This window comes from Rhea pennata, chromosome 2 (assembly GCF_028389875.1).
Source record: "Rhea pennata isolate bPtePen1 chromosome 2, bPtePen1.pri, whole genome shotgun sequence".
In the NCBI taxonomy this organism is placed as follows: domain Eukaryota; kingdom Metazoa; phylum Chordata; class Aves; order Rheiformes; family Rheidae; genus Rhea; species Rhea pennata.
The window spans coordinates 56,514,072-56,539,799 of NC_084664.1; the positions used below are offsets into that span (position 1 = coordinate 56,514,072).

General features: G+C 37.1%; 1 protein-coding gene across 1 annotated transcript in view; it reads left to right on the forward strand.

Moving 5' to 3' along the window:
* The window catches only part of SUGCT (succinyl-CoA:glutarate-CoA transferase), a 332,933-nt gene that overhangs the window by 117,177 nt on the left and 190,028 nt on the right, over nt 1-25,728 (forward strand). The window contains exons 10-11 of the mRNA XM_062567916.1: nt 6,944-7,015; nt 11,522-11,619. Of these exons, the coding sequence (XP_062423900.1) occupies nt 6,944-7,015; nt 11,522-11,619 (170 nt within the window). The remainder of the gene's footprint in view (nt 1-6,943; nt 7,016-11,521; nt 11,620-25,728) is intronic.

A 25,728-nucleotide genomic window follows, 5' to 3' on the forward strand; every position in this document is an offset into this window, starting at 1 on the left:
GAGTGGAGAGGCCTTGGTTGCAGCCTCTGTTTCTTGCACTGTTTATACCTCTCACATTAGGCAAGTACTAGATAAAAAACATGACATAGTCTGCAGAGCAGAACCAAGGTGTCCTGCTTCCTGAGCCAATGTTGTGAGTAGCAGATTGTAACACCAAGTGTAGATATCCCTGTTTGATACTTCTGTGCTAACTTTGCTGCCTGTGCTTTTCAGTGAGGAGCATTTAGACCACATTTGCTAGTTGTTGTTTGCTTTGTTCTTGGATCAGTTAGGTAAAGTGAGGCACTTGGTTTCTAAGTCACTTTTTCTGCGCTCATACATGCATCAACTCGAAGGTTAGTCAGGAAAGGTGTCTAATAGATTGTAGATATGGTGGCGGTAAATGGTCCTGGATGGTGTCTCTTGGTGTACTTTCTTTGACATCAGTACCTATGTTCTACCTCATCTTAGATACCAAAGTAATCACTCTGAATCATACCATAAACACCTTTCTAAGAGCCTCCTGGCATCCAGGCAAACTTGATTCTTAGGAAGAGAATTCTAGTGTCTGCTAGAGTTGATCCTGATCTGTCTGATAGACTATGATAGCTATGAAGCTGCAGGATGGTACATCCTGGGGTGTGAAAGTGAAAAGAAAGACAAGTTGGGCAAGCTTAGAAAACTGAGGAAAAAATGAGAGTTATTTCTTTGTGTTGAATGCCCTTCTTTAGTTTGCTAAGTGAGGGCATTCAGCGTACGTTTCTCCAGTCCATGAAATTTACATTTGACTGTTTGCTTTCACTGGAAGAGAGTGCAAAGTAGGCAAATAGTTTCAAAGTGTGTGGTCTTTATGATTTATATTACTGCTCAGAACTACCACTGACCAGATTTCTTGGTCTTGTTCCCATTTGTTACAGTGTAATTAAAGATTAAGTTGTTACTAAAGGATTGTGTTCTTCCCTTGAAAGACAGAAGAATGTATGTGCTTCGTGATACCGTGGTACAGCTGACGTTTAATTCAGTCACAGAAAAGGTGGGACAAGTTTGTCCCCATCTGAAAGGAATCTGAAGCAAAAGTGAAGATCTCCTACTCTGTGACATATTTGGGAGTTGGAGTTTGATAGTGTTGGAGAAAAAGAAAGGAAAATCAGCACATGCTGTAGATGCATTTGGCTGGCGGGAGAACAGTGCCAGTGCATAAGTCAGGCAAACCCTGAGTACATCAACTCCCTGTTAATGACAGCCTTTACATTGAGACTAGAGAACAGTTGCTCTTCAATGAACTTTTCTTTGGATCAAATATGTTGGAAACTTCAAAGTGTAAATGAAGGTGAATTATGCAATAAATTGAAAGTAACACTGTAATTTTTTTTATGGTTCCAGTGCTACAAGAGACCAACTTTTCTCTGTGAGCACACTGACTAATACCAGTAAAGTACTTCAGGCAGATAATTGGATACCCATGTACGCTCACATGGAGTTTGGTTGTTCAGTGATTCTATAAATGCATGAAGGGACTACTGGAAAGGGGAAGGTGGAGGGGAGAAGAAGAGACATATGAAAATGAATCTCCTTTTAAGCGTCAGTAACATGTTTTTAAAGCTTGCTTTGAAAAGATGATATTAGCTTTTTCTTTTTTTTATGTATATAGACTTCTCAAGTAGGTGTCTTTGTTCTGCACTGTGCCCAGCTGGTCTGAAGGAACCAAGCAGCATTCAGCCAAAGCTGCTTGCTTCCAGTCTTGGGGAGGAGCTTAAAGGATTGTTCTCGCTTAATATCATCTGTGAGCGCTGCCAGTTATGCTGACATAAGCATATACAGTACAGAAATATTTTAGAAAAGGATACCATCTTTCTAAAATCTTAAGCAAGCTGCTTCATGATGCCAGTTGGAGCAATCAGCCTGTTGCTCAGTAAAACCAACAAGAGTTAGAAGGCACTCAAAAGTTACTACCCTTCAGGCCCTGCTCCAGAACACAGTAATATGTAGTGGCTCTCTGCAAGTCCTCAGCTGATCCCCTCATACTCCATCACTAGAGTGGTGCAGTATGAATCCTGCAGGCTGGAGAGATGGGAAGAGAAGAATCTCATGAAACTCAACACGGGGAATTACAAAGTCCTGCGCATAGTGGGAAATAACCCCATGCAGCACTACAGCCTGGGGGCTGACTGGCTGAAAGCAGCTTAGCAGAGAAGGACCTGGTGGTCCTGGTGGAAAACAAATTGAACATGAGCCAGCAACATGCCCTGTGGCAAAAGAAGGCCAACAGTATTGTGGGCTGCATTAGAAACAATGTTATGAGCAAGTTGAAGGTACTGGGGGCTGATGAGACCACACCTGGAGTGCTGGGTCTAGTTCTGGGCTCCTCAGTACACAAAAGACATGGAACTGCAGGAGTGAATCTAGCAAAGGGCGGCAAAGATCACCTTTCACATGTGAAGAGACTGAGGGAGCCGGGACTGTTCAGCCTGGAGAAAAGGTGGCTCAGGGGGATCATATCAGTGTGTATAAATATCTAAAGGTAGAGTGTAAAGAAGATGGAGCCAGACTTCTCTTAGTGGTATCCAATGAAAGGTCAAGAGCCAATGGACACAAATTGGAATACAGGAGATTCCACTTAAGCATAAGAATAAACTTTCTTACTGCAAGGGTGGTCAAACATTGAACAGGTTGCCGAGAAAGGTTGTGGAGTCTCCATCCTTGGAGATATTCAAAACCAAACTGGACATATCCCTGAGCAACCTGCTGTAGCTATACCCTGTTTTGAGCAGGCGGGGTGGACTAGATGATTTCCAGAAGCCCCTTCAAACCTCAGTATTTTGTGATTGTTAATGCAACTGTGCAGTGCATTAATTTTTCTTCTCTAGGAGTAGCTAGAGAAGGGAATTTGCTGCTTATTCCCCAAACAGCAACATCTGCCATATTTTTTTTCCCTTTTCCTCACTTCCAGAACCTGTGATATCCCTTGGGAGAACATGCCTATGAGTTATGTAAGAACGGAAAGAATCACCAAGCAGATGTTATGGTTGCTTTGATTTCTGTGTTTCAGTAGGGATGTGATTCCAGTATTGGAAATGGACAAGGACTTTTGGGCATTTTAGTGGAACGGGCATGTCTTTGGACATGGAGCTCTCCTATTTTGTGATTTTGTCTGAGGCATCAACATGCATGTGAAACATTTGCAAAGGTATTTACATATGAGCGATGATTGTCATCACATTTATTGCCTTAAAATTCATAAAGTGGGCACTAAATACAAGAGATTGATATAACCTTTCATTTAAACCATTAAAACTGAAAAAATTTGGAAGATTATTGATGTAACGCAGCACAACCTCTGTCTAGTTTGGTCTCGGATTATCTCAGTAAGTCTTTTTTTGTTCTGACAATGAACTATGGTTAAATTTGTCCTGTGTCTTGACCATGTAGTCTATATAGCATGATTGAGGAATAATTTTAAACTATTCAGAACATTTTTGTAGATGGATAGAGTTTATTTTCTAGATGTTTGAGGAGGTCAGAATGGTTTTGGCACACGAAGTGTCTCAGGTGTTCACAGTGTTCTAGGATCGGATCCAGAAAACTGCTGGGTCTTAATGAGGTTCTGCAACATCCATTAGTCAGTGGGAGATGTTGATGCATGTACACTGAATCTTGAGATCTAGCTTTGAACATGTGTATGTTAATGTAATGTACTATATGTCTTTCAGTGTGAGTTTACAGATGACCTTAGAAACCCCTAAGCCTCTCAGACCATGCTGAAAAACTGTGCCTTTGGATGCTACAGAGTCTGTCTCTGCTTTTTCTATGAGTAAGATGTGAAGTAATTTTTTGTATAGTTTTCATCAATTTTTGTTTCTTGTCTTCACCGAGTATATGCATTAGTGCTCAGGATACCACATGCAAGTAGTAGTTTAAGTCATGCTCATACTGGCCATATCGGAAAACCTAATTCTTCAGAGAAATAGGAAGGGAGAAAAGACTTTTGCCTTGTATGTGTAGTACCTTTTATTGCACTAATGTGAAATGATTTGATGTGATGGATAGCAGTTTATGAAAACAAAATCTCGTTAAAGTCTGTCTGCACTTTGCCCTGACTCTCCTTTGTATAATCAGATTGTGAAGCTTTCTGTGACCAGACAGTAACCTGTGGTAACCTGTAGTGTGTGTACATTTATGGATGATGAATAAACCATTGTTATCACCCTTAAATGTTGGCGTCAATACTGTGCTAATAGCATTTACAAGTTTATGCTTTATCAGCACCAGTGACTGGCAAATAATCAGCTGTTTTGTGATGGAAAGCCTAGAATAGCAGCCAAAGACGTTTGAGCTAAGCTTCATGGAAAAAGACACTGCTGCATTTATTATGATACCATTTTTGTTGTGTAAGGATGACATGATTGTTGTTTTAGCGTTTTAGACATACAGTGCAATTAAGAATAATCAGTTTTCCCACACATTCCACAAAGCAACTGAAGCACAAAGTCTAGTAACTGGGGCCTTAAATTTTGAGGGACTTCCGCTGCTCTGTTGGCAGCCCACGGGTACAGATGCATATTTCATAGTGCCATGCAGCTATTGTGTGATTGCGGACTTCGTTCAGAGAAGTGAGTCTTGAAATCAGTTGTGGATAAAGAGCAAACTGTTTAAGATTAGCCCATAATGCCAGTTAAAATGTATTTTGGAGTATGGGAGAAGAGGATCTGTATATATGTACTTCTGGCTATCCTGTGGGGTTTGCAATCTGTAACAGACATCCAGACTAGAAATTTAAAAGAATGTGTAAAAGAATTTGTAATCAGTGTTTACTGGAAGCAGTAGGTGGTCATACAAAAAGAAATTGTGTTGTGTTACAGAAGCACACGGATACATGTCGCATTTTACCTCTTTATTTGTGTGAAATGTGCGTGGCTGGTTTGAGAATTCGGAGCACCAGCACAGACAGACTGGATTTGGACAGAGGGATTAAGGAAATATATTTTGCCTGTAGCTAAAGGGAGTAAGTTTATACTGTCAGTTTTAGTTCATAAGTGTTCCTACTAAAAGCGAGATTGTTGTTGAAATTTTTGTTCTGAAAAAGAAATGTCTTAAATATTCTTAGATCAGGCTCTGTCATGTTTGTTTTAGACAGAAATTTGCATGAACAAATGTATCTAAAAAGTTTATTATCTCTGCTGTCACATACAACTTTCTTCTCTATGTTCTTTTCCCCAATTTTTTCCTGTGCTTATTGCTTTCCTTGGTGTGAGTATGCAGTACCTATATATTATGCATGCTTTTAGACTTTTACTGTTTTGGGGACATGTCAATGGCATTTTTTTCGCATGCTTGGAACTAAATGTTTGCTGAGTTTGATCTTCCATTGGTTAAGAATTTTAGACTTAAGTGATTAATTAAATGTCTTAAAAATAAATTCTCAAACTTTGTCCTCGTCCAGTAGTATTTATCAGGAAATGATTTTTTAGAGAAACACAGAGATGGAGAACAAATGATATTCGAAATATGATGTAATTACTTGCATTTCAATGTGCATAATTTTGCACATAAAATTTTAAAGCTTTGAATATACCAGATGGTAAAGTATTCTTACTGTGGATGTAGTTCTAACTATGAAAAGTTGCGAGTCAGGATAGCATATTCCTCCTGTTTTTGGAGCAGAATAAGCCACAGTGGTGGAAAATGACTTTTGTTATTAGACCTTAATACACACAGGGCTTATACGTGTGTGCTGTTTTACCAAAATGTATAATAAAAGTTCATACCTTTAGTTCAGACCCTGATAGTTCAGGAGAAAATGGATTTCTGAGAGTGGAAGATGAAATTTATTCTTTACAAGATACTAGTGTAAGGAGTAGTTGCCATCAGTGCACTTAGTGTGCTGACATTTTGCACTGAGGTCAAATAGCGAAAGAGTCTTTCAAAAACTGTTGTAACACACGTGACTGAAAAAGCTCAGCTCCACATCCTAGTGTTAGGGAGAAGTGTAGCAGGGAGAGGAATCTATATGTTATCCCATTTTAGAAGATGTCTTGACATAATGGTAAGAAGTCTTGAATCATACCAATAACAGATTTTCTTGGTTCCATCCAGTGAAATGTTCTGTTCAGCATGACATATGCCATTAAAGCCACTGTAAGGAAGTTAACAGAAAAGATAAATAGTCAAAACTGGTAAAGATAGCTCCGTTTACTCCAAGAGATCAGTCTTGACAGCACTGACTAAGAAAATTGCTTAATCTGTACCTGAGGAGCTTGGAAGATGCAGGCTATCCCTTCCATCCCCATTAGATTGCCTGCCTTATTCATGCTATTGGGTGTCATAGGGCAGACTGCCTTCATTTTTTTAAGATGTCAAATTTTGCGTATGGAATGAAACAATCAACATTGGATTGAGTGGATATTGGATGCTATGATCCACATATTTGAGGTGGGCCAGCTTCTATTACTCAGTGTAAAAATATTTCATAAAAAGTGGAACAGCTATAGCACAGGGGCTAGGGAGGATTTATCTCAGAATACCCTGTAGCCTTGTGCCTGGTATATTCACTCAGGATCTGTGAGGCTTAGTTCAACTCTCTGCTCTCAATTAGGCAAAGAGAAAATCTGAATAAATAACTTCTAGCAAGTAAGTATTATCCTGGTAAATCCTCCTCAGTCCCTGTGAGTGTGGGTCACATTTTCAGATCGTTTCAAGATGCATTAGGCTGTGTTTTCAGCAAGTAAGCTATTAATGAAAATAAGTATTCAACTCTAGAAAAATCAAAAGGAACACTTTCTTTTAAAGTACTGATGATTCCTCCTTGTGGATGACTTTGAGTCACTTTTATTGAACTAGAGATTTAGTCTGAATTAAAATGTTTATTTAAGGAAAGCAGTTGAACTTTATTTGACAATGTCTTCTCCTGAGAGATGTGCTCATATTTTGTACTTTAGTTACAGCTTATCACCTATCTTTGTTCTAGGCTTTTAAGACCAAGGATGGCTACATTGTGGTTGGAGCTGGAAATGATCAGCAGTTTGTTACTGTGTGCAAGGTAAGGATGTTCTAGGCTGACAATACAGCAATAGTTGTATATAGTTCTCCATTCTGTTTAGAGAAATAGTTTTTTGATTGCTTCTTAATTCACCATTTTTGGAAAATAAGTGGTGAGTAAGAGAGTTACGAACATAGTAGATTTAGGAGGTGAATGGTTCTTTTGCCACTTTAATTAGTAGCCTAATGTGTAGTCCTTTGGAACCCTATTATGTGCTGATCTGTTCTCACAGGGACACCTGCTGACTTCTTAAAAAAGGAATATTACAGGACTGTGGGCCCATTTGATTCTGGTGCAGAGATACAACATTGAAGAACAAAACTTTAAGAGGACTTTTAAAAGATCAAGAGGATCTTTTAAAAATCCCATTATCTTCCTTCTTTTGGACTCAAGAAACCATGTTATCTGGCAATTCTGTTTTCACAGAAAATAGCTTAAAAACTGTAAAATCATTTTGGATTTTTCACATACTCCTATTGTTTCCACACTGGAATTGCTTTTTCATGACAGTGAATATGTTTTAAATCAGAATGGGTGGCTGCAGGGAAAGAAATGTTCCTGAATAAAGTGTAGCACATGCCAAACAATAGACCCCATTGAAATATAGGTTGGCACAAGAGAAGTTGTATATATAGAATTAGCATTTTTAAAAATGAAAGTTGGGTCTTTTACCTACTATTGTATTTTTTCTCTTGGCACTTGGATATTTAGTCTAAATTAATCACAGTATAAATGACCTGGCAGTCTCAGGAAGTTGCAACAATACTTTCCTCCATTTATGTGTGTCCAACATTCAATATTTTCTTGAATTTTCACAATTAATGACTGTAAAATGTAGTAAGAACACAATGCAGTTGTGATTGTTTGATGCTATCTTATCTCTTAATGCAGTTAGGGCTACATATCTCCACCTGCCTCTCCCTGGAAGAGTCTGCTTCTTTTTCTTGAATTGGCTCTCAATTATAAATAACAAGTTAACCTCTTCAAAATTGGCCAACTCAGCATTGTTTTTCATAAAGGTGTACCACCACTATAGTATGGTCACTATGTTAATAAGAATGAAGACTAATAACTGAATAAATGCCCAGCTGTCACACATCTATTTATCAAAGACCTATTGTCCCATAAAGGAAGACTGTCCAGAAAGCTCTGCAGTAAATGTTATCTTAATGCTTTATTATATGAAGAATTATGCACCAAATGCTGGTCATCTTGCCGTCCTGGTGGAAGGCATAGCTGAAGATCTGGGTGAATAGGTTCTGATACTGTGATGAGAGCTGGAGGTCACTACAAATCCTAACTAGCATTCACCTAACTGTAGGGTGCAACTGAGAGACTTACAGTGGAGTCTTGTTGCTTCTTACTCTGTAATCAAGGAGTGAATGGTACCTTGGAAAAAAAGAGTTCCTGCAATCCTTAAGGATGTTCCTACATGCTTAAAAATGGGTTCTGGAATTTTTAGAACTGAAAGTAGGAGGTATAGAACGTGGAAGAAACTCAAGGAGAGTTGAAAAAAAACCAGAAAAATTAGTTCAAGTCTTGGTTAGAATTTTCTGTGAACCAGTTTTCATATTCGTGTTTAAAAAGAATAGTAGTTTTACCATTATCAAATTATTGTAGACATGGATTTGAGCTGCTGAATTGCCAAGAAAACTGAGTAACGTAGAAGTTAATGGAATGCTATGAACACTGTTAAAGATACGTTCTGTGTTAAGTTGAAGGTGATTTGGAATTAAAAGCAGAGAAAAGGGCAAGAGTCAATAAAGTAAGAGGACTCTAATTACAGGAAGGGCCTCAACGCCCTAGTGAACCTTTCGTAAATACAGAGAACACCAGTTCAAACATTGGAATTGCTATTAGGGAACCTTTTTAAGATATGTTGGTGCTAAAAATATGGAATGTAGGGAAGCTGTTGCCCTGAAGGCACAAGCTCAAGAGATATAACAGCTGGCTGAAGGTATCAACAGTTGCAAACATTCTGCTTCAGCCATATCTTTTCAGTCAAGTACTTAGCAGGCAAGATAGAAAAAACTTAAGTAATTCACTGACATATTTTAAAAAACAGGAAAAACTAACTGTAACTCCTTTGGGGAACTTGGATAATTGCTAAAAACTTTGTGACACTACTGGCTGAAGCACATTTCATAGCGATAAAGTACTACAAAAATGTGTCCTGAAGTGTAACTGCTTCAGGCTAAGTGGGAATACTGAACAAGAGCGTTCAGAAATTGTGCTTTTGTGTAAAACAAAGGAGAACACAAACAATTTTGCTAGTGTTGGGGGAAAAAATGCAGAGAGCAGAGTGTGAGTTCTTAGACATGCACCGTAAATGCCAAACTGTACTGTAATTGAGCTTGAAAGAGGGCCTAGGAAAGAAGAAGAGCAATTTCATTCCAAATGGTCACAGTGAAATAAAGAAAATAATATTGGCAGCATGATGCAGAAAGATGAATGGCACAGTAATGAATGTCTTCTCAAACGTGCATTTGTTAGTTACAAAAAATTTATAGGAACATATATAGACATGCAGCCTTAAAACAGATGGACATTAAGTTAAAGCTGAAATCAGTAATGTTAATTAAAACAGTATAGTGAGCAACTCCATATGATCATTTTTCGTATAACTCATCAAATGGAACCATTGTTTTCTTATGAATTTCTCAGTTGTTTAAGCTTTCATAAATAAATACTTAGTATCATTTATTTTGAACAATCTTCCATGATTTTTTTAATAAAGTAGTAATTTATAACTCCTAAAATAACAATGCTACAAAGAGGAAATAGTTTTAAGGGGATACAGATATTTTTGCTAAGGTTTCAGATAAGAAAAGAAAAATTTTTAAAGCTAGATTGTGATACAGGATGGTTTTTCATATGGTAGATTATGTAAGCCTAAAGGAAAAGAAAATATGCAGTGAAGTAAGTGCCGATGGAAGATGTTATATTCGTATTTTGTGTACCTTGCAGATAGAAATCTGTAGAAAAATTATGTAATATGATCATTGTTTTAACATAACTGTATGGATACTTTGATTTTCATGCTTACTTTACACTGGGCGAGTATCTGTTTTGCTGATGGTTTTAAGATGTCAACAGCTACTCCCTTGGCAGCTTACTAAGACCATATCCTTATTCACCTTGCCAAACTGAGCAGTCACTAAAGGATAGTGGCCTTGGTCTGAATCAGTTGGGAGGGGATTAATAGAATCTAAAATTCGAGGCAAATTCAAGAGAGATTGACACCACGCTGTGTATTTTATGTTTTGTAGTAGATAGGTTTATGGATTCAAGGGGTGACTGGACAAGTTAATAAAAATGCATTGAGACTTACTAAATACATAGAAACCACCTCCAGCTCAGAAAGGCCTTAATCTAAAGGTGGTTGGAGTTTGGATGAGTATTAGGGAAGTATCATATATATTGGCCCTACTGTTGTACTCTTTATAAGCATCAGCATTCAACCACTGGCTGAGATAGGGTGGTGACCTATAGGGACTTCAGTGTTGAGCTAGTAATGTTTTTCATGTAAGCCATCTTGAAAATGGCTCTGTAAAAAATGTAACATGTTTAAAATGATTATAAAGGCTTAACATAAGCAAAATGGATTTTGAGTGACTGTTAGTGAGTAAAAATACATGAAAAATACATGACCATCTTTTTCTTTCAAAGATTCCTTTTTGCTTTTCTTAGTAGCTAATGTTATTGGGATTTCTTTTTATTAAATTTGGGAAACACAACTCATTCTGTTCATTTATATTCTGTATAAATACCTTATGGCATGAATAGATATATAGTAAATATTAATTGTCCACATGGCTAATCTGTCTCGTAAATGCCCCTACAAAACTCCCAGACTCATTCTCCACATTTAATTCCCTTTATGGTCTAGTTCAAATTGTCTTCGCGTGATGTTTAGATTTTTAACATGCCAAGTGGGAGTTACATGTAGAAGATATATTTCTCCTTTCTGGGAGGTTATACCACCACTTTTCTCTATTAATTCTTTCTGAAGAAATCATGAAGACAAACTATGACATTTCAATAGAAAAACACCTTTTCATTTTTTTGTCTTTTGACAGAAAGTGCTCAAATGGAAAAGAAATATTCTTAGACATAGCTTTTCTCAATCTAGTATAAATATCAAGTACAGTCATATTTCTTATTCTGTGACATATAACTCAGTGTAGTGTAGTCCCCCAGATCTCTCTAACCTCACGATAATAATTCACAATCTTTGTAAAGTTCTGCAATATAATAGCAAGAGTCTTTTCTGGCTAATAGTAAAAGCTATGGACTAAGACTGGGATCTTCAGTTTAATTCCTCTCTTTTTCTGTTATTGTTACATAACATTGAATAAGTAGCATTGTATTTTCTTAACTTCCAAACCTATATTAAAATACTAATGAGAAGTAGGGTTAGAAGGCTATCTTAAATTGACGATGAATTTTCCTAGCTATATAAATGATCTCCTGCCAAGCACATCTCTCGCCTTTATTTTTTCTTAGATTCTGAATTTGCCTGAAGTTAGCAAGGATTCCAGATACAAAACGAATACACTCAGAGTCCAGAACAGGAAAGAACTTATTGAAATATTATCAACCCGGTAAGTTCATTAAAGAGGAAAAATGACATTTAGTCTGTTAATGAAAATAGTCAACTTGACATTGTATGAAAATTTTACTTTAATCTTTTTGAGATGCTTTATTTTTTTAAAGTATTGAGAACACTTATATGTATTGTCTTTTGCACACAGACTACAGAGTCTAGAAGAAACCAAACCATAGTTCTGAGTTTTCAGAGACCATTTTAACTTATCATCAGTAACTTGAGTTCTAGTGAAGTAACCAGAATTTTTTTGCTTTTCTGGAGCAGTGTAACTCCTGGAAATCAAATGCTTGCAGCATACTTTGCTTTCTCTGCAATTGGGATTTTTTAAGTTTTCACTGACAGTTGCTGTATCCAAGGGAGTACTAGTTGATGCAACTCCCCCACTACTGGTTCTGTTGGCAGTACTCCGTGCCCCAGAATTCGCCTTTTGAAATAAAAGGGCATGTGCTTACTATTCTACATGAGAATCGTGTTAATAAGTACCTTATGTAAAATTATCTAAGAGAAAGCTCAGGAACCTTTTATTTGAGATATTAAAATAATTTAGTTACTATCTTCATTTGATTTGAAAGAGACGTTATTTCTTTGGAATCTTCCTCTGATGAAGAAGAGAATGATAAATTTATATCACATAAAAAAAAAGTAGCCAGGACCAGCCATGTCATGTCTTGTTCTGGCTAAGAGTATGGAACTGTCAAAGAATCTATGTAAAGCTACTCAAAAGTGGCTTCAGCACCACTTCACATTTTTGGGGATGAGCAGTGAAGACATTATGTCTAAAGCTGTTAATGATTCCAGAAAAGTCATATGATTATTTTGACACTAAAGCTGCGGCATGTATGAGTCTCTGTTAACAAATGTGTAATGATCATCATTCAAATAGATTATTTGTTTACTTAGGAGCATTAAGTCAGTTGCCTCCTCACTGCATCGGAGAACTCAGTTTCAGTACTATACTCCTTCCCCTTCTGCCAACTCCACACATTTTTTTGGAGACTGAGAACTGAAATAACCTGGCATTAAAGAATGTAGAGAGTGAGTCTGCCTCTTCCTGTTTCTTTGCACTTTTTGTCTTTGCCTGACCTGTCCATTTTCAGGTATCTTGGCTCCTGCTGAAATACTGAAATCCAAGGTGAATTTGCATTTCAAATAATAGTGGTAAAACCATTCATTATAAATGTTTTGAGCTCATGTTTTGCTTCCTATTACAAATGTAATGTGATAGCATAGGTGAACCCACTCATCCTGTAATTGTTAAGCCCTTAAAAGGGAATAGTTCTGTTTTGACCTACTTTTAAGCTGTGACGTTCTTGAAACTTAGTCTTAGTTTCAAAGTTGATTCATGTAGAGTTGTTACTTGGAGTTCATTTCATTTATGGTATCATTTATCTGACTTACATTGGCGCTCATTATAAGAGTGTTGTTTTGCCATCCACAGATCAATTACTAAACAGCTTTTTGCTTGTTGTTAATTTTGAATGCAGATTTCATAGGTGAAATACTTGAAGAAGACTCTAAAGTTCAAGGAACAGTTGTTCTTTGAGTGGATCGCTAGATCTCTGATTTGTTTTTATACATGTAACTATTAGTTCATCATCTTACCTCATTGCTGTTTCAGTTACTGCTTTCTATCTTCTCTCTCAGAGTTCGTGTTCTGTTAGCATCATTTAAGCTGGGTTTCTGTGCAACTTACATGCAAATGCAGATGGAACTATATACATGCTTTTGGTATAGATGCTTCCAGTAGTGTTCTGTTATGTCATATTATTGTGAATTCATCGGGCATTCAGTTTTGAAACACTGACTATAACAAACATCTTTGGCATTTTAGTGGAGGTTGAATATGTTTCCATACACATTCCATGGTAATTTTGCTTTTATTCGATAATGCACTGTTGTCTATAAAGTTCTATGTGGTTTATTTTTGATTTAGCTACTTACAGAGTTAAATAAACAGTTTGTCAGTGCTGAAAAATGTCATCCCTTGAGAAATGAAGGGAAATGACAAAATAGTAATGACAGAATTTCACTGAAAAAGATCTTAATTAAAATACAGATTGCTTGATAGTATTGCAGGTTCAATAACACAGAAAAGCTAGGTTTAGGGTGCATTAGTTGGTAACAAACACCTCCAGGTCGCCCGGTTGCACTCACTGTATCTAACCTGCTAGCCATCCCACAGTGAATTTATGGAGACATTAGCTAGAGCAGCTTAAAAGAATTGTGATTGTCATAACAATGAGATCTACTACCATACCACATTTGTTATTGAGATGAGCCCCTCCTTTATGTGATGAAAGGCAAAAAGGAATGTGAAAGTCTTCTAAGGATTTAGACCTTTCATCAGTGATTCATTTTGGTGCTACATCAGGCAGGTTGTATTTGACTTGAGATAGAGAAGCTTTTTGTGGTGGTGCTGTTGCAATGGAAAAAGTAAGCAAACTTGTTGTTTGGTGTACCAGCTGAGCAGTAAAAAGCAGGTAATATTTTTTGTTTATGTATAGGAATCTGATGATTCCTGAGAGTTCCTTTTCAATATACATAGAAAAACAAATGGGAATTACAGTCATGTGGTGGAATCATTTAAGAGCATTGCTCCTGATAAGGCCAGTCAAAAACTTCATGGATATAGTCTATGTCCCAGCATCTCAACAAGTGCTTACGGTAACTGTAAGCGTATGAGAGGAAACATACATGTTGTCTCTTTCTTTTTCTCGTTACATATATGTTCCCATCCCAGTAAGTTACTGGTATTTTAAAAGCCACTTGTATGACAGAGAATTGGTACTCTACTGTTGCACGCATATGTCATTGCTATTGCACAGTAAATATTAGCACACTTTCTTTCCAAGCTGTTGATGCTATTATAATTTTGTTGAGTTGAGGTCCCTGCCATAGTCTTGGTTGGGCCTCCATTGGCCTATGTAATTTGCCCCCTTCCTCTACCACAGGAATATTTGGAGCTATTTCTATAGGTATGAGTTACTTTTTCCTTTCATATTTTTCTAAAATTTCAAAACAGACTAACTTGAATTCATTAGCTCTTAGTAGGGGCAAGAAGAAGGATTCATAAAGTCCTCCTCTTAAGAAAAAGGATTTTCCAGGTTTTATTTAGAGGGAGATGTTCAGACCTACTCAGAGGGTCAGGAATTCCCAGAAGTCCGGAGCATTTAATTCATTGCATGTGTGGAGCTAACATTTTTGGAAACATCTGAACTCTAAATACCAAGGAGACAGGAGATGCCTTTCATTTGCTAGGGTAAATGTTAAGCAGTCGAGATTCTTTGGCCAGAGTTTGATTCTAGAAGTGTGCACAAAGGAAACATTGGTACCATCGGTCAATGTTAAGGAATGCTAGTTTTTTTTAAAAAAGGGCTGTATCTTGGGAATTTTTGGGCGACTCAAATGACCTCTAATTTAGATCAATAAGTCTACTCACCACCTGCAGTAACTGTACCAGATTTCAAGGCAGTTAGGTAAGCAGGGGGATTATAGAGCACTTAGAAGAAATTGACCTTTAAGCAGACGAGTTTTCAGAGAGGTGTGAAATGGCCTATTCATCACAGTCGGATGTCCTGAGCTGAGTGAGAATACAGGATGGAGATGAATATGGCTTGAAAGATAAATATAGCTTGAAACAACAATTCTGAGAGGTGTGAATTGCTCCATTCCTTTCAGAAAGAATTTCCTCATCCCTCCTCTCCCCTGACAGATTTGAAGAGTGAGGCACATCTATCCTCAGCTCTTCACCTCAGCCTCTGTGCACTTGCTGTCTGCTTCCAACATCTCAACTCCCTTTACAGAGGCTGCATGAAAGAGAGAGAGGGGGAAGGAGGAAGAGCAGGCAAGGGAGGGTAAGTTCACAGACCCCCAGAGATTGCCAGAGCTCAGTAAAAAGGATTGGTGCATAGACCGCTAGAATGATACGCTGCTTCTGAGCGACCAGCTTCTTACATGGGGCTGAGGGGAGAGAATTACAGGAAACAGTCTTGGACCTTTTGAGAGGAGGCGTTTTTCAGTTCCCATCTTCTATGAGGAAGCAAGTACAGTGCTGCAGGAACTACTAGGTAATAGTATCTGTACAGGGAAGAAGAATATAGGAATATGGAGTATTTTGTACTCCCTTTGCTACCAATGCTGTTATCCCTTTCCTATCTCAGGTCCTATTCTGCGATGTCCCCCTTTTCCTGTTCCCATCATCATCTTCCACTTGCTCCTGCTCCCACAACTTCTTATTTCCTCTTTCTCCTCCTGTTGCCAACATTTGCACATCTACTATGTTTGCTTTACAAAAAACTGGAGTGTGAGTGCCTTCTGAATCTTTCTCTTTATGTAGGTGACTTTTTCCCTAAACGAAAATGAACTAGAACCAGAACTCTGACAAAAGCAAATTGCCTCAGAATGGCTCCCTTTTGTGGACATGTGCCAAGAGTCAAATTTAAAATGACCCAGCCTGGGTGGAGGTCAAGTTCAATGGCTACTACAGAGGCCCCTGAGACTCCCGGCTCATGTGAGAACTGACAGACTACAGAGCATTTTGGTTTTTATGTTTCCAGTGTAAACCTCTGGTTTGTGAGTTAGATGTACATCCATCCAAGAGAACCAAGTTTTAATTGTTGCTCCATTCCCTCCTCTTTCCACTTTTACCTTGGCTTCCTCTGGAACAGTGTAGTACTAGGCACAATGTGGGGTATTTATAAATACATATATTTTTATATTTATGTATACACAGATGCACACACACGCAAACACATATATAGCGTGTGTAATTTGAGATACATCTGTGTGAAAGCTGGTAAAATGCCAGTTTTTAGAGAAGCTGTTCTGGGGAAGGGAGCTGAATCTATTCACCTCCTTCTTCAAATTACTGTGGAATTTGAACATTAATCCTACCCTGCACCTCAGTGATGCAGACACATTTTAAGACAGTCCAGGTAGATGTGTGCTCCAAAGTACTTAGGGAAAATAACCTCTAAATGGAACAGTGTGTGTGGTTGTATGTGTGCCGGGGGGAAGGGGAATAGTAGACATTCCCTCAGCCTTTAAACTGAAGCAACTAGTATAATGAAAACCACATAAATTCATCATAATTAGTGCTCCTGCAGCTATAGCTAAATGAGTCCACATCGTCTAGAGAGCTAAATTATTGTAGACTTAAAATCAGAAGTGTTAGGGCTGGAAATGATTCAGGGTGGAGCTTCTATTCCTAGCACTTACATTTTAAAGTCCTTATTCTTGACTTCACCACAGCTGCGTGTTGCATATGTAAGTGTGAGGGGAAAAGAAATAAGCAGGAAGGAAGCACAGAGAAACCTGATCCTCAGTTAATGAGATCTCTGCTAAATTGTTTCCACCTAATAACAGAGGAGGAGGGCACCTAAAAGGAAAGTGTATTGTAAAATATTTAATTTGCCTGATGAGAAGCACTGTTAAATTCACGTTTGTTGAGGCACTCCTGTTCTCTGTAAATATTCTTGCCCTTCTCTACCCTTCCTTTTCCTAAGCCACGGCCCTTGAGGTTGAAGTCACTGTTGATAGCTGTACAGAAATAGGCATCTGATTGCCTGCCTCTTCAGCAGGACAAGTGAATTATCAGAGAGCTGAAAGCTGGTGGAGTTCAGCGTGGTGCAGCTGGTGAGCTTTACTCTCTGCAGTCCTGTACCCTGCCATCAGTGCAGAGATGGTTGAGCTGTTTGGGCCTCAGCTACTAAACTGCCATAGGTTGTTTGAAAACGCTTTGTTTTAAACCCTCTTTAGTTTTGTGCTCACTTCTGTGTGTGCAACTGAGGGAGACTCAGAATCTCTCAAGTATCTGATTTTTCAGTTGGGTAAGGTAACGTTTATTTTCTGTGCTTTCTTTTTCTCACTGGTTAATAAACCTCTAAGCATTTTCGTATGCAAATGTGAAGTTCAAGATTTTTTTCTGTGAAGAAACCTGCTCTCTTTTTTTCTGATAGCACACGTTACTAATTACAAGGCTGCTGAAATCAAGGGAAGTTTTTCACTGTTTTTTTCGAATCAGGCCCCTTGTCAGACCTTCCTTCACCTGAATGGAGGACAAAAAAAAAAAAAAAAAAAAAAAAAAAGGAAATAAAAGGAAGAGCAACAAAATCAATATAGCTTTCTGTTATTATGAACATACTAGTAAACAGGGACATGTTTACTAGCTGATTTGCACTTAATTTCCATTTTCTCTGTTATAACTACAGATGTTACAGACCTTCTGCTTACCCTAGAAAAGGAGAGGAAGGTTTGGGAAAAGGAGTACATTTCTAACATGTACATGATCTAACATTTTCTGAATCCAACAAGAACTTGTTCTGGAACATGCTGGATTTTGCTATTCAAGAGTCATAAGAAAAATGTATATTTTATAATACAGGCTTATTTTCATCTCTCCTGTACAGTGTTCTTTAAAAATTATGCATGTTTTTAAAACAGCATTTTTATGCTTTAACATAATTTTTTATGATTTTAAAACATCATAAAGGAATATAACTATGCATTCATGTATAGCATAAATCCTGCATATTGAGGTGAGAATTTATCAATACTTATATTTCAAACTCATTACATTAATATTAAAAACATACAGAAATTTAAAACAAGTTTCAAGATGGGTTTGTGGTACCGACACGTATCTAGACTGTACGTTTTGTGGCTATCATTTATAATCTACTGTTTGTGACGTCTTTTAAAGTAGCCCACATATCCATCAGCAAAACATGTCAGTACAATCCAGTTGACCGCAAAGATTTCCAGGGTCTATTGTGGTGTGCTGTGTGATTAATCAGTAACCAAGAGGACACTAATTTGACACTAACATGTAGACACTTGCAGACTATTGAGTAAATACTAGAGCAAATATTTTGAAAACTTTAATTGTTTATTTACACTAAAGGATAATGATGCATTATTTGAATTTTCAAAATAATGTTTTTCTTCAATTTTATTTTGTGTAGTGTCTTCCATACTATAAAAAACTGTAGGTTTTTTATACCAAGTTAACTAACGTGAAAGAGTTAGTTAATAGTGAAGTGAAAAAATTCATGTTAGGAGGCAAGAGAGAAGATATTAGAGATACTTGAAAATAAATAGACTGTTGGTAAAACAAAAAGATGCAAACAGCATGCCACAAACTTAGATCATGCTAGAAAACACAAGAATGCCATTTTGGGTTTTAGCAAGTACACAGGAGAAAGTTTTCTTGATTGACCGTATGCAAAGAATACCACAAAATCATAGATGTAACTATTTGATCTCCTTTTGGTAACTGTCCAAATTACTTCTCTAAATTAATTGCTATAAGCTTCACATAGAGAAGAGAGAAAAGAGCAATGTTTTGGTTCAGTAGTTCTTCCAAGCTTATTTTGCAGGTAATTGGATGGTTTTATCCTTTAGACAGAAATGAGGGCATACACTTCCTTGTATGACGTAGCAATGACTACATGTTTCCTAGGAAATACGGAAGATGGAGTATTTGCAAAGAATATGTGCGAAGTGAATTCATTCATGGTTTAGAAAGCTTTATTTCATTGAAAAACATAATACAAAACAAAGTATTCCCAAACAAAATGATTTTTTGATACCACGTATCAGACCTACTATGAAAGTTCCTGTGTGAATGCCAGTATACGTCTGATAAAAGTGATTTCTTGTTTGCAGGTGCGTCTTACCACAGGGCCTCTGTGACCTGGGAAGATGATCACCAGTAATTTTAACTCAGTAGGTTGAGAAGCATAACTGTAGCTATGTGGAGCACAGCGAGGACTAACCATATTATTTCCTAAGTGTTCTCAGTGACTTTTGCGTTGTTCTGAACTCCAAGTGCTCCTGCTTCATTCTTCGTAATACTCAACTTCCCTGTGTACTGTAGTGCAACCATATCCCCTCTGCTACCGTCTACCTTCTTTCCTGTTCTTGCGGTGAGAAGTGTCATATGTTTTGTCTGGTTCCTTAACTAGTCAGTTAAAAAAATTCCTTGATTATTAAAAGAAACTATGTTAACACAAATAATTTGGATGGTGAGAAACTTACTACAGCTTGAAGGAAGTCACAGGTACGGTTCTTCAACCTATTAACACTATTTCATCCAAGTGATGCGAGTCAGATGCTCTTTCTTTTGGGCAATTAATGATCCACTTCCCTTTAATTTCTGGACCCAACTAAACTGCAGTTTTAGAAAATAAAAATTAAAATTAGAAAAGATATTGTGCATAAATCTCAAAGTGCTTATTACTATTATTTTGTATTTAAATGGGTGTTACCAATGTAGGTTAAAGTAGAAACAAAATTTTATCACACTGGATACAAATTTCAAAGCCGAAAGGGAAATTTTTTCATGAGGAGATCTGAGATCATATCAGATGTCACTATCAGACACCTCAAACGAAGCTCTTGCTTGTTAGAGGACTGGTACGTCTTGCTGGTTTAGGGAAAGCTTACGTTTCTAGCTTCTTCCCACAGCTGGAAGTTGTATGTTCTGCTGTGCACTGCAGCAACTAATCTGAAGATCAGGTTGTTTCATTTTTTTTTTGAAATTTGCAGCAAAAACACTCTCATGAATTTGACTAGTGATTATTAGAAATTGCTAGGAAGCAGAAGGGGATTTAGGCCTTTTTTTTTTTTTTTTAAGAAACAAAGCTGCACTTGTGGTTTGCATAAGGAAGCAGTCTTTTGTTTGATGTTTAAATTTTGGACTATGCTAACCACATTAGGCTATTTCTTATACTATGCTGTAATGTTTTTGCATTAATTTACTGAGTGAATAGTTTAAATATAGAGTTTTTCTTGTAATTTAAGAATTTAGCAAAAAGTACTTAGTGTGATTTCTTCTCATGAAATAACATTTCAATTTGTTCAGCTCATTAGCCTGTAACACACTTCTTGTTCTTACAACATTTTAAGACATGAAATATCTTTAATTTTAAAGGTTGCAGAATGTGATGCATCGTTTCGATATCACAGCTTTAGTACCATCATAAGTGCTGTGTAATTCAGTGCAGAGACAGCTGAGAATTCTGTCTAAAGTATGAAATAAGACATTATAGAGACTACTAACTTTTCTAGTTAAGTGAAGAGCTGCAGGCTTTGCAATAAAGGTCCTGACAATGATTTTGTTCTCCATATGAGTATATATACTCCTTTTTCTTTTTTTCCTAAGTGTTTTTAGAAAGAACCTTCATTCAGCCTTCATGCTACAGATTAATATGGTAAAAACTAATTCTTTTGAAGTTTGAAAATAACTGGCAATAATTGAAGACAACTAAGTTACAGATTTGAAATGGTTCTACAAATAAATCATAGATAATTTAAATGGCATTTATGTGATTATATCTGTAACAGATGGAGTATTTTAGGGGAAAAGGGGATTCTTTTGGACATATGTGATAAGCTGTAGTTCTACAGCATGAATCACATGGTTGAGCCCTCCTGCAGTCGCTGAATATCAGGGGGCTCTGTGGCCAAATGAATATTCACTTGCAAGTACCATGCTTCAGATTTCAGATGCTGTACAGTCTTACACATTATTATGTCAATAGCTTTTTAAATTAGGAAGATAGACCAAGGCTAAGATTTAAATTTCTTTTTTTTTTTTTTTTTTTTTTGGTTAAAATAATTACTTCCTACTGAAAGACAGCAGATGTTGTCATAATTTTTTTTAATTAAGAGAAGGAAGAACTTGTATAATAAGTAGGAAAATGTTAGAAGCAATATTAAAGCACAGAAGGAAGTTTTAAAACAAATGTTAAGAGAAAAAAGACTGACATGGCCTTGAAAATTCCTACTGATAGAGCTTTCCATTTTCAGGAGAGAGTTTCAGAGTCTTACTTCTGTTGGAAAGCTCCAATCTTCAGTTGTCTTTACATGGTGTTTTGGAGTGCTGAGATCATATTAATTGATTTAACAATCTGAACATCATCCTTTTGCTAGGAGGAAAGCTTATGGTATTTATTACTGTAAATGCTATTATAAAAAATTATATGCAGATGAAGGGAAGGACACAGGCAAGTTAGCATAAAAAAATGCAAAGCTTATGCAGCTGACATCAGAGAGATAAACTTGAGCATTTTAAAATCCATGCTGTTATCTTTAATTAGATTTCAAACACATTTCTCCATTCATACTGTGCAATGGATATTTCAATATATAAAACACAACAGAATGAACCAAATACTTGCATACTGCTGCTCTCAAAATCTGCATAATAGACCTTTATTGGCAGTGGTGGTGTTCTGTTTTGTTTTTAAACAGTTTGCTTAACAATATGCTCTGAACAGCCTCTTTTCACCACAAATAAAGGAAGCTATTCTACATCAGATTTAGGTCAGGAGTTTCAATTTCAAGAGAAAATGGTGCATGTCTCCTTTGGGGATGGTGGAATGTGGGATTTTACATCTTTGATTGAGTTTAAAGCTTTTAGGAATTCTCTGCAATAATAAGTAAGACTAAGACAATTATTGTCAAGTTGAATCTTCCCTTTAAAATAAACATTTTTTTTTAAACAGAGCCTCACCTCTTTTTGACAAAATTGTGGTAAGTTTTTGCCTGTTGCATATAGGAAGTAAAAACTTAAGCAAAAGCTAAAATTTCAGAAGTTCCTACACCCCACAGATGTTTTGCAAAACTTACATTTAGCTTACTTTATAGTCGATTACTCTTAATAACATTACTGATGAAGAATATATTCATCTTGAAAATTAATCAAATTTACCATGACACCATGAAACAGTGTACTGATTATGCAGATGTAAATAATTAACACTCCAGTTAAAAAGATTCCAGTTTAAGGATTTTTTTTTTTTTTTTTTTAACTGAGGAGGACATTTATAGTCTAGGAATATAACATGGCAGCGTAGAAGGCTGTATTTATTCATTACTAATTGATCAGGGGAATCATGGGTGATAGAGATATTACTGAGAATTAAAATAATTTCTTAGTTGTAGTCTTCAGCACAATTTTAAAATACTCCTACAGATGTGCTGTCTTTTCTTAATAAAAAGGAGATAGCAGAGGTTGTCAGAAAAAAAGTAGTAGTAGAAGAAAGCTAGTAATTCATAAAGAGGAAATTTAGCAGGCTATGAATTATGAAGCATCTCAGGAGGGAAGTGGCTCAGTTGCTAGCAGCAAGTCAACAGTCTCTTATATAAAGAGCTACACTAGATAACTGATGTAACAAATGTTGTCTCTGTATTTAAATGGCATGTAGATGTAGAGAGCTACAGACCGGTAAGCTTTACAGTTATACTCGGTAATTGGTTGGACTTGCAAATGTGAATAGTAAAATACTGAGGAAGATAATTTTGTAGGCTTCAATGAGCACAATTTATGGGAAGAACTTGCGCTTTAGTGTTCTATTACAAATTTTTTCAATGTTTTCAGTAAACCAGTGGGTATTTCAGACTGGCTAAGACAAACTTACACTTTTAGAAGGTTTTTTACAAGATTCCAGTAAAAAACCACTGAAGATGCTTAGTAGTTGCAAAGTGATGGGCAAATATGGTCAGGTATTAAAATTAGGAAACAAAATAAAAAGTGAGAATATATCATCATTTTTTATTTTGCTTGCAGGCTCACAGCAGGTGACAAGAGGTTTCACAGTAGGTCTTATGTTAACTAGTAATAGTCTGAAAGGAGAAAGAACAATATTTGTAGAGGATATGAGTTAATTAGGTAACTTAAGAGCAGGAAGAACTATGAAAAATTAAAGTATATAGGTGTGGAGCAGCATGGTAGTTGAAAGCAATGTTGATATTTTCCATCTTGATGTGCATTTGAATTGCTCATACAATTTGCAAGGTTCTAAATAAACTGTATCAGCCTCAGGAAAGGGATCTGGCCATTCCCCAGGAAGTTCGCTGAAGAGGGTTGGAAACAGCAAGAAATAGAAATGACAGTAATATGAAAATAATACAATGTTGTTAAGTAATTAAATGATGATTCCTCTCTGTAGTTCCACTTTTCTCCAAAAGGATTAATAAAGAACTTGAAAAGGATAAGAAAAATGTAAAGGATGTTATAAAGAGCATGAAAAACTCCTTAATGGAAAAAAATAGGCAACTGAGGAGAGACGAAAAGTTCACAAAAGAGTGATGAATTCAAAACTAGTGAGAAGTGTTTTTTCATGTAAATCACATTTATACTATGCAGTAGCTTTAGCTCAAAACTGTAGTAATAGAAGTTTATGAGCAAAAAGAATATGCACATTATAAGCATTGTTGTCAAACAGGGCATATGAAGGGAAATATAACTTGTATTTTAGATTGAAATAATGCTTATAGAATCATAGAATTGGTAAGGTTGGAAGGGACCTCTGGAGATCATCTAGTCCAACCCCCCTGCTCAGTGGGGTCACCTAGAGCATGTTAGACAGGGTTGCATCCAGGTGGGCCTTGAATATCTCCAGAGAAGGAGACTCCACAACCTCTCTGGGCAACCTGGTCCAGGGCTCCGTCACTCTCACAGGGAAGAAATTGCCCCTCACGGTCAGGCGGAACTTCCTGTGCTTCAGTTTCTGCCCATTGCCTCCTGTCCTGTCACACAGGACAACTGAAAAGACTTTGTCCCCATCCCCTTGACACCCTCCCTTCAGGTACTTGTACACATTGATAAGATCCCCCCTCAGTCTTCTCTTCCCCAGGCTGAAGAGGCCCAGCTGTCACAGCCGTTCCTCATAGGGCAGGTGCTCCAGCCCTCTGATCATCTTTGTAGCCCAACGCTGGACTCTCTCCAGTAACTCCATGTCTCTCTTGGACTGTGGAACGCAGAACTGGACACAGTACTCGAGATGAGGCCTCCCCAGGGCTGAATAGAGGATCACCTCCCTCGACCTGCTGGCAACACTCTTCCTAATACACCCCAGGATACCATTGGCCTTCTTGGCCACAAGGGCACATTGCTGGCTCATGGTCAACTTGTTGTCCACCAGCACTCCCAGGTCCTTGTCTGCAGAGCTGCTCTCCAGGAGGTCGACCCCCAGCTTGTCCTGGTGCGTAGGGTTATTTCTCCCTAGGTGCAGGACTCTGCACTTGCCCTTGTTGAACCTCATGAGGTTCCTCTCCAGATAGGCCTGTAATCACTGAGGAAGAAAGATCTGCTTTTCTCTGATTACTTTTTTTCATCTTCAGCTTTCTTTAATGTACCTGGTTCTGAGTGTTCTGAGAAATAGAGTACTAAATTAGATGGACCGTAAATGTGTCCAAGAACTCTTCATCATTGTTGCTATGTGTTTACCATGGAATACCTTTAATATTCAGTGATGTGTAAGGGCAAGTAGCAAGAATGTCTTACATGTTTTCTTCAGAAGTGATACTTTGCAGTCTTCATGACACATTTTACGTACTTTTAGCCTTTTCCTAGTTTTTTTTGTAATATAACTTCTTCCATATCTACAAGTATTATGTATCTTCACACCTATTAGGTGATACATTGTACTCCTATTAGTAAAATCTATATTTCTGAGGAAGAGAAATATGAAACCTGTGCATTTCCCTATTTATTTGGAGTGCAGAATGTCTTGGGTGTCAGTATTAATTTCATGAAAGCTGAGAGGAAGTCCCTTCTGCACAGGAACAAAGACGTTACCAGAGAGGCTTGGATCCATACCTATACAGTATACTTAATACAATGGAAAATTATCAGCATCACTGGTTTCTTTTTTTTTCCACTGTCTAATAGTATCATAAATTACTTTGCAGCCAATTGCTGCATACATATGAGAAAAAGCTTGCAAAGTTGACCTTTGTACTGACTGATACTGATTGCTTTTGGTGTTTTGGGTTAGGTTTCGGTGTCTGCTAACTTTGATGCGCTTTGACCGGGAACTTTGAAGGTTTTGGCATAAGAACGTACTAGAAGTAAAACTGAATGTCATTGATGTTGTTCCTGATAACACTTAGGTATCTAGGAACTGATAGGCTGCAGAATTATGCTAGTAATTGGCATGCCTCTTATGAAGGAGTCTATTAATTTCATTTCCGTTAATCTCACTTCATTTCTTTTCAGTACTGTACATATGATGGAGTAGATCTTTTCCTTTATACTAGTGGCAGACCTCTATGTTATTTATCTTCATGGAATTTTAGATAAAAATGCCAAATGGGT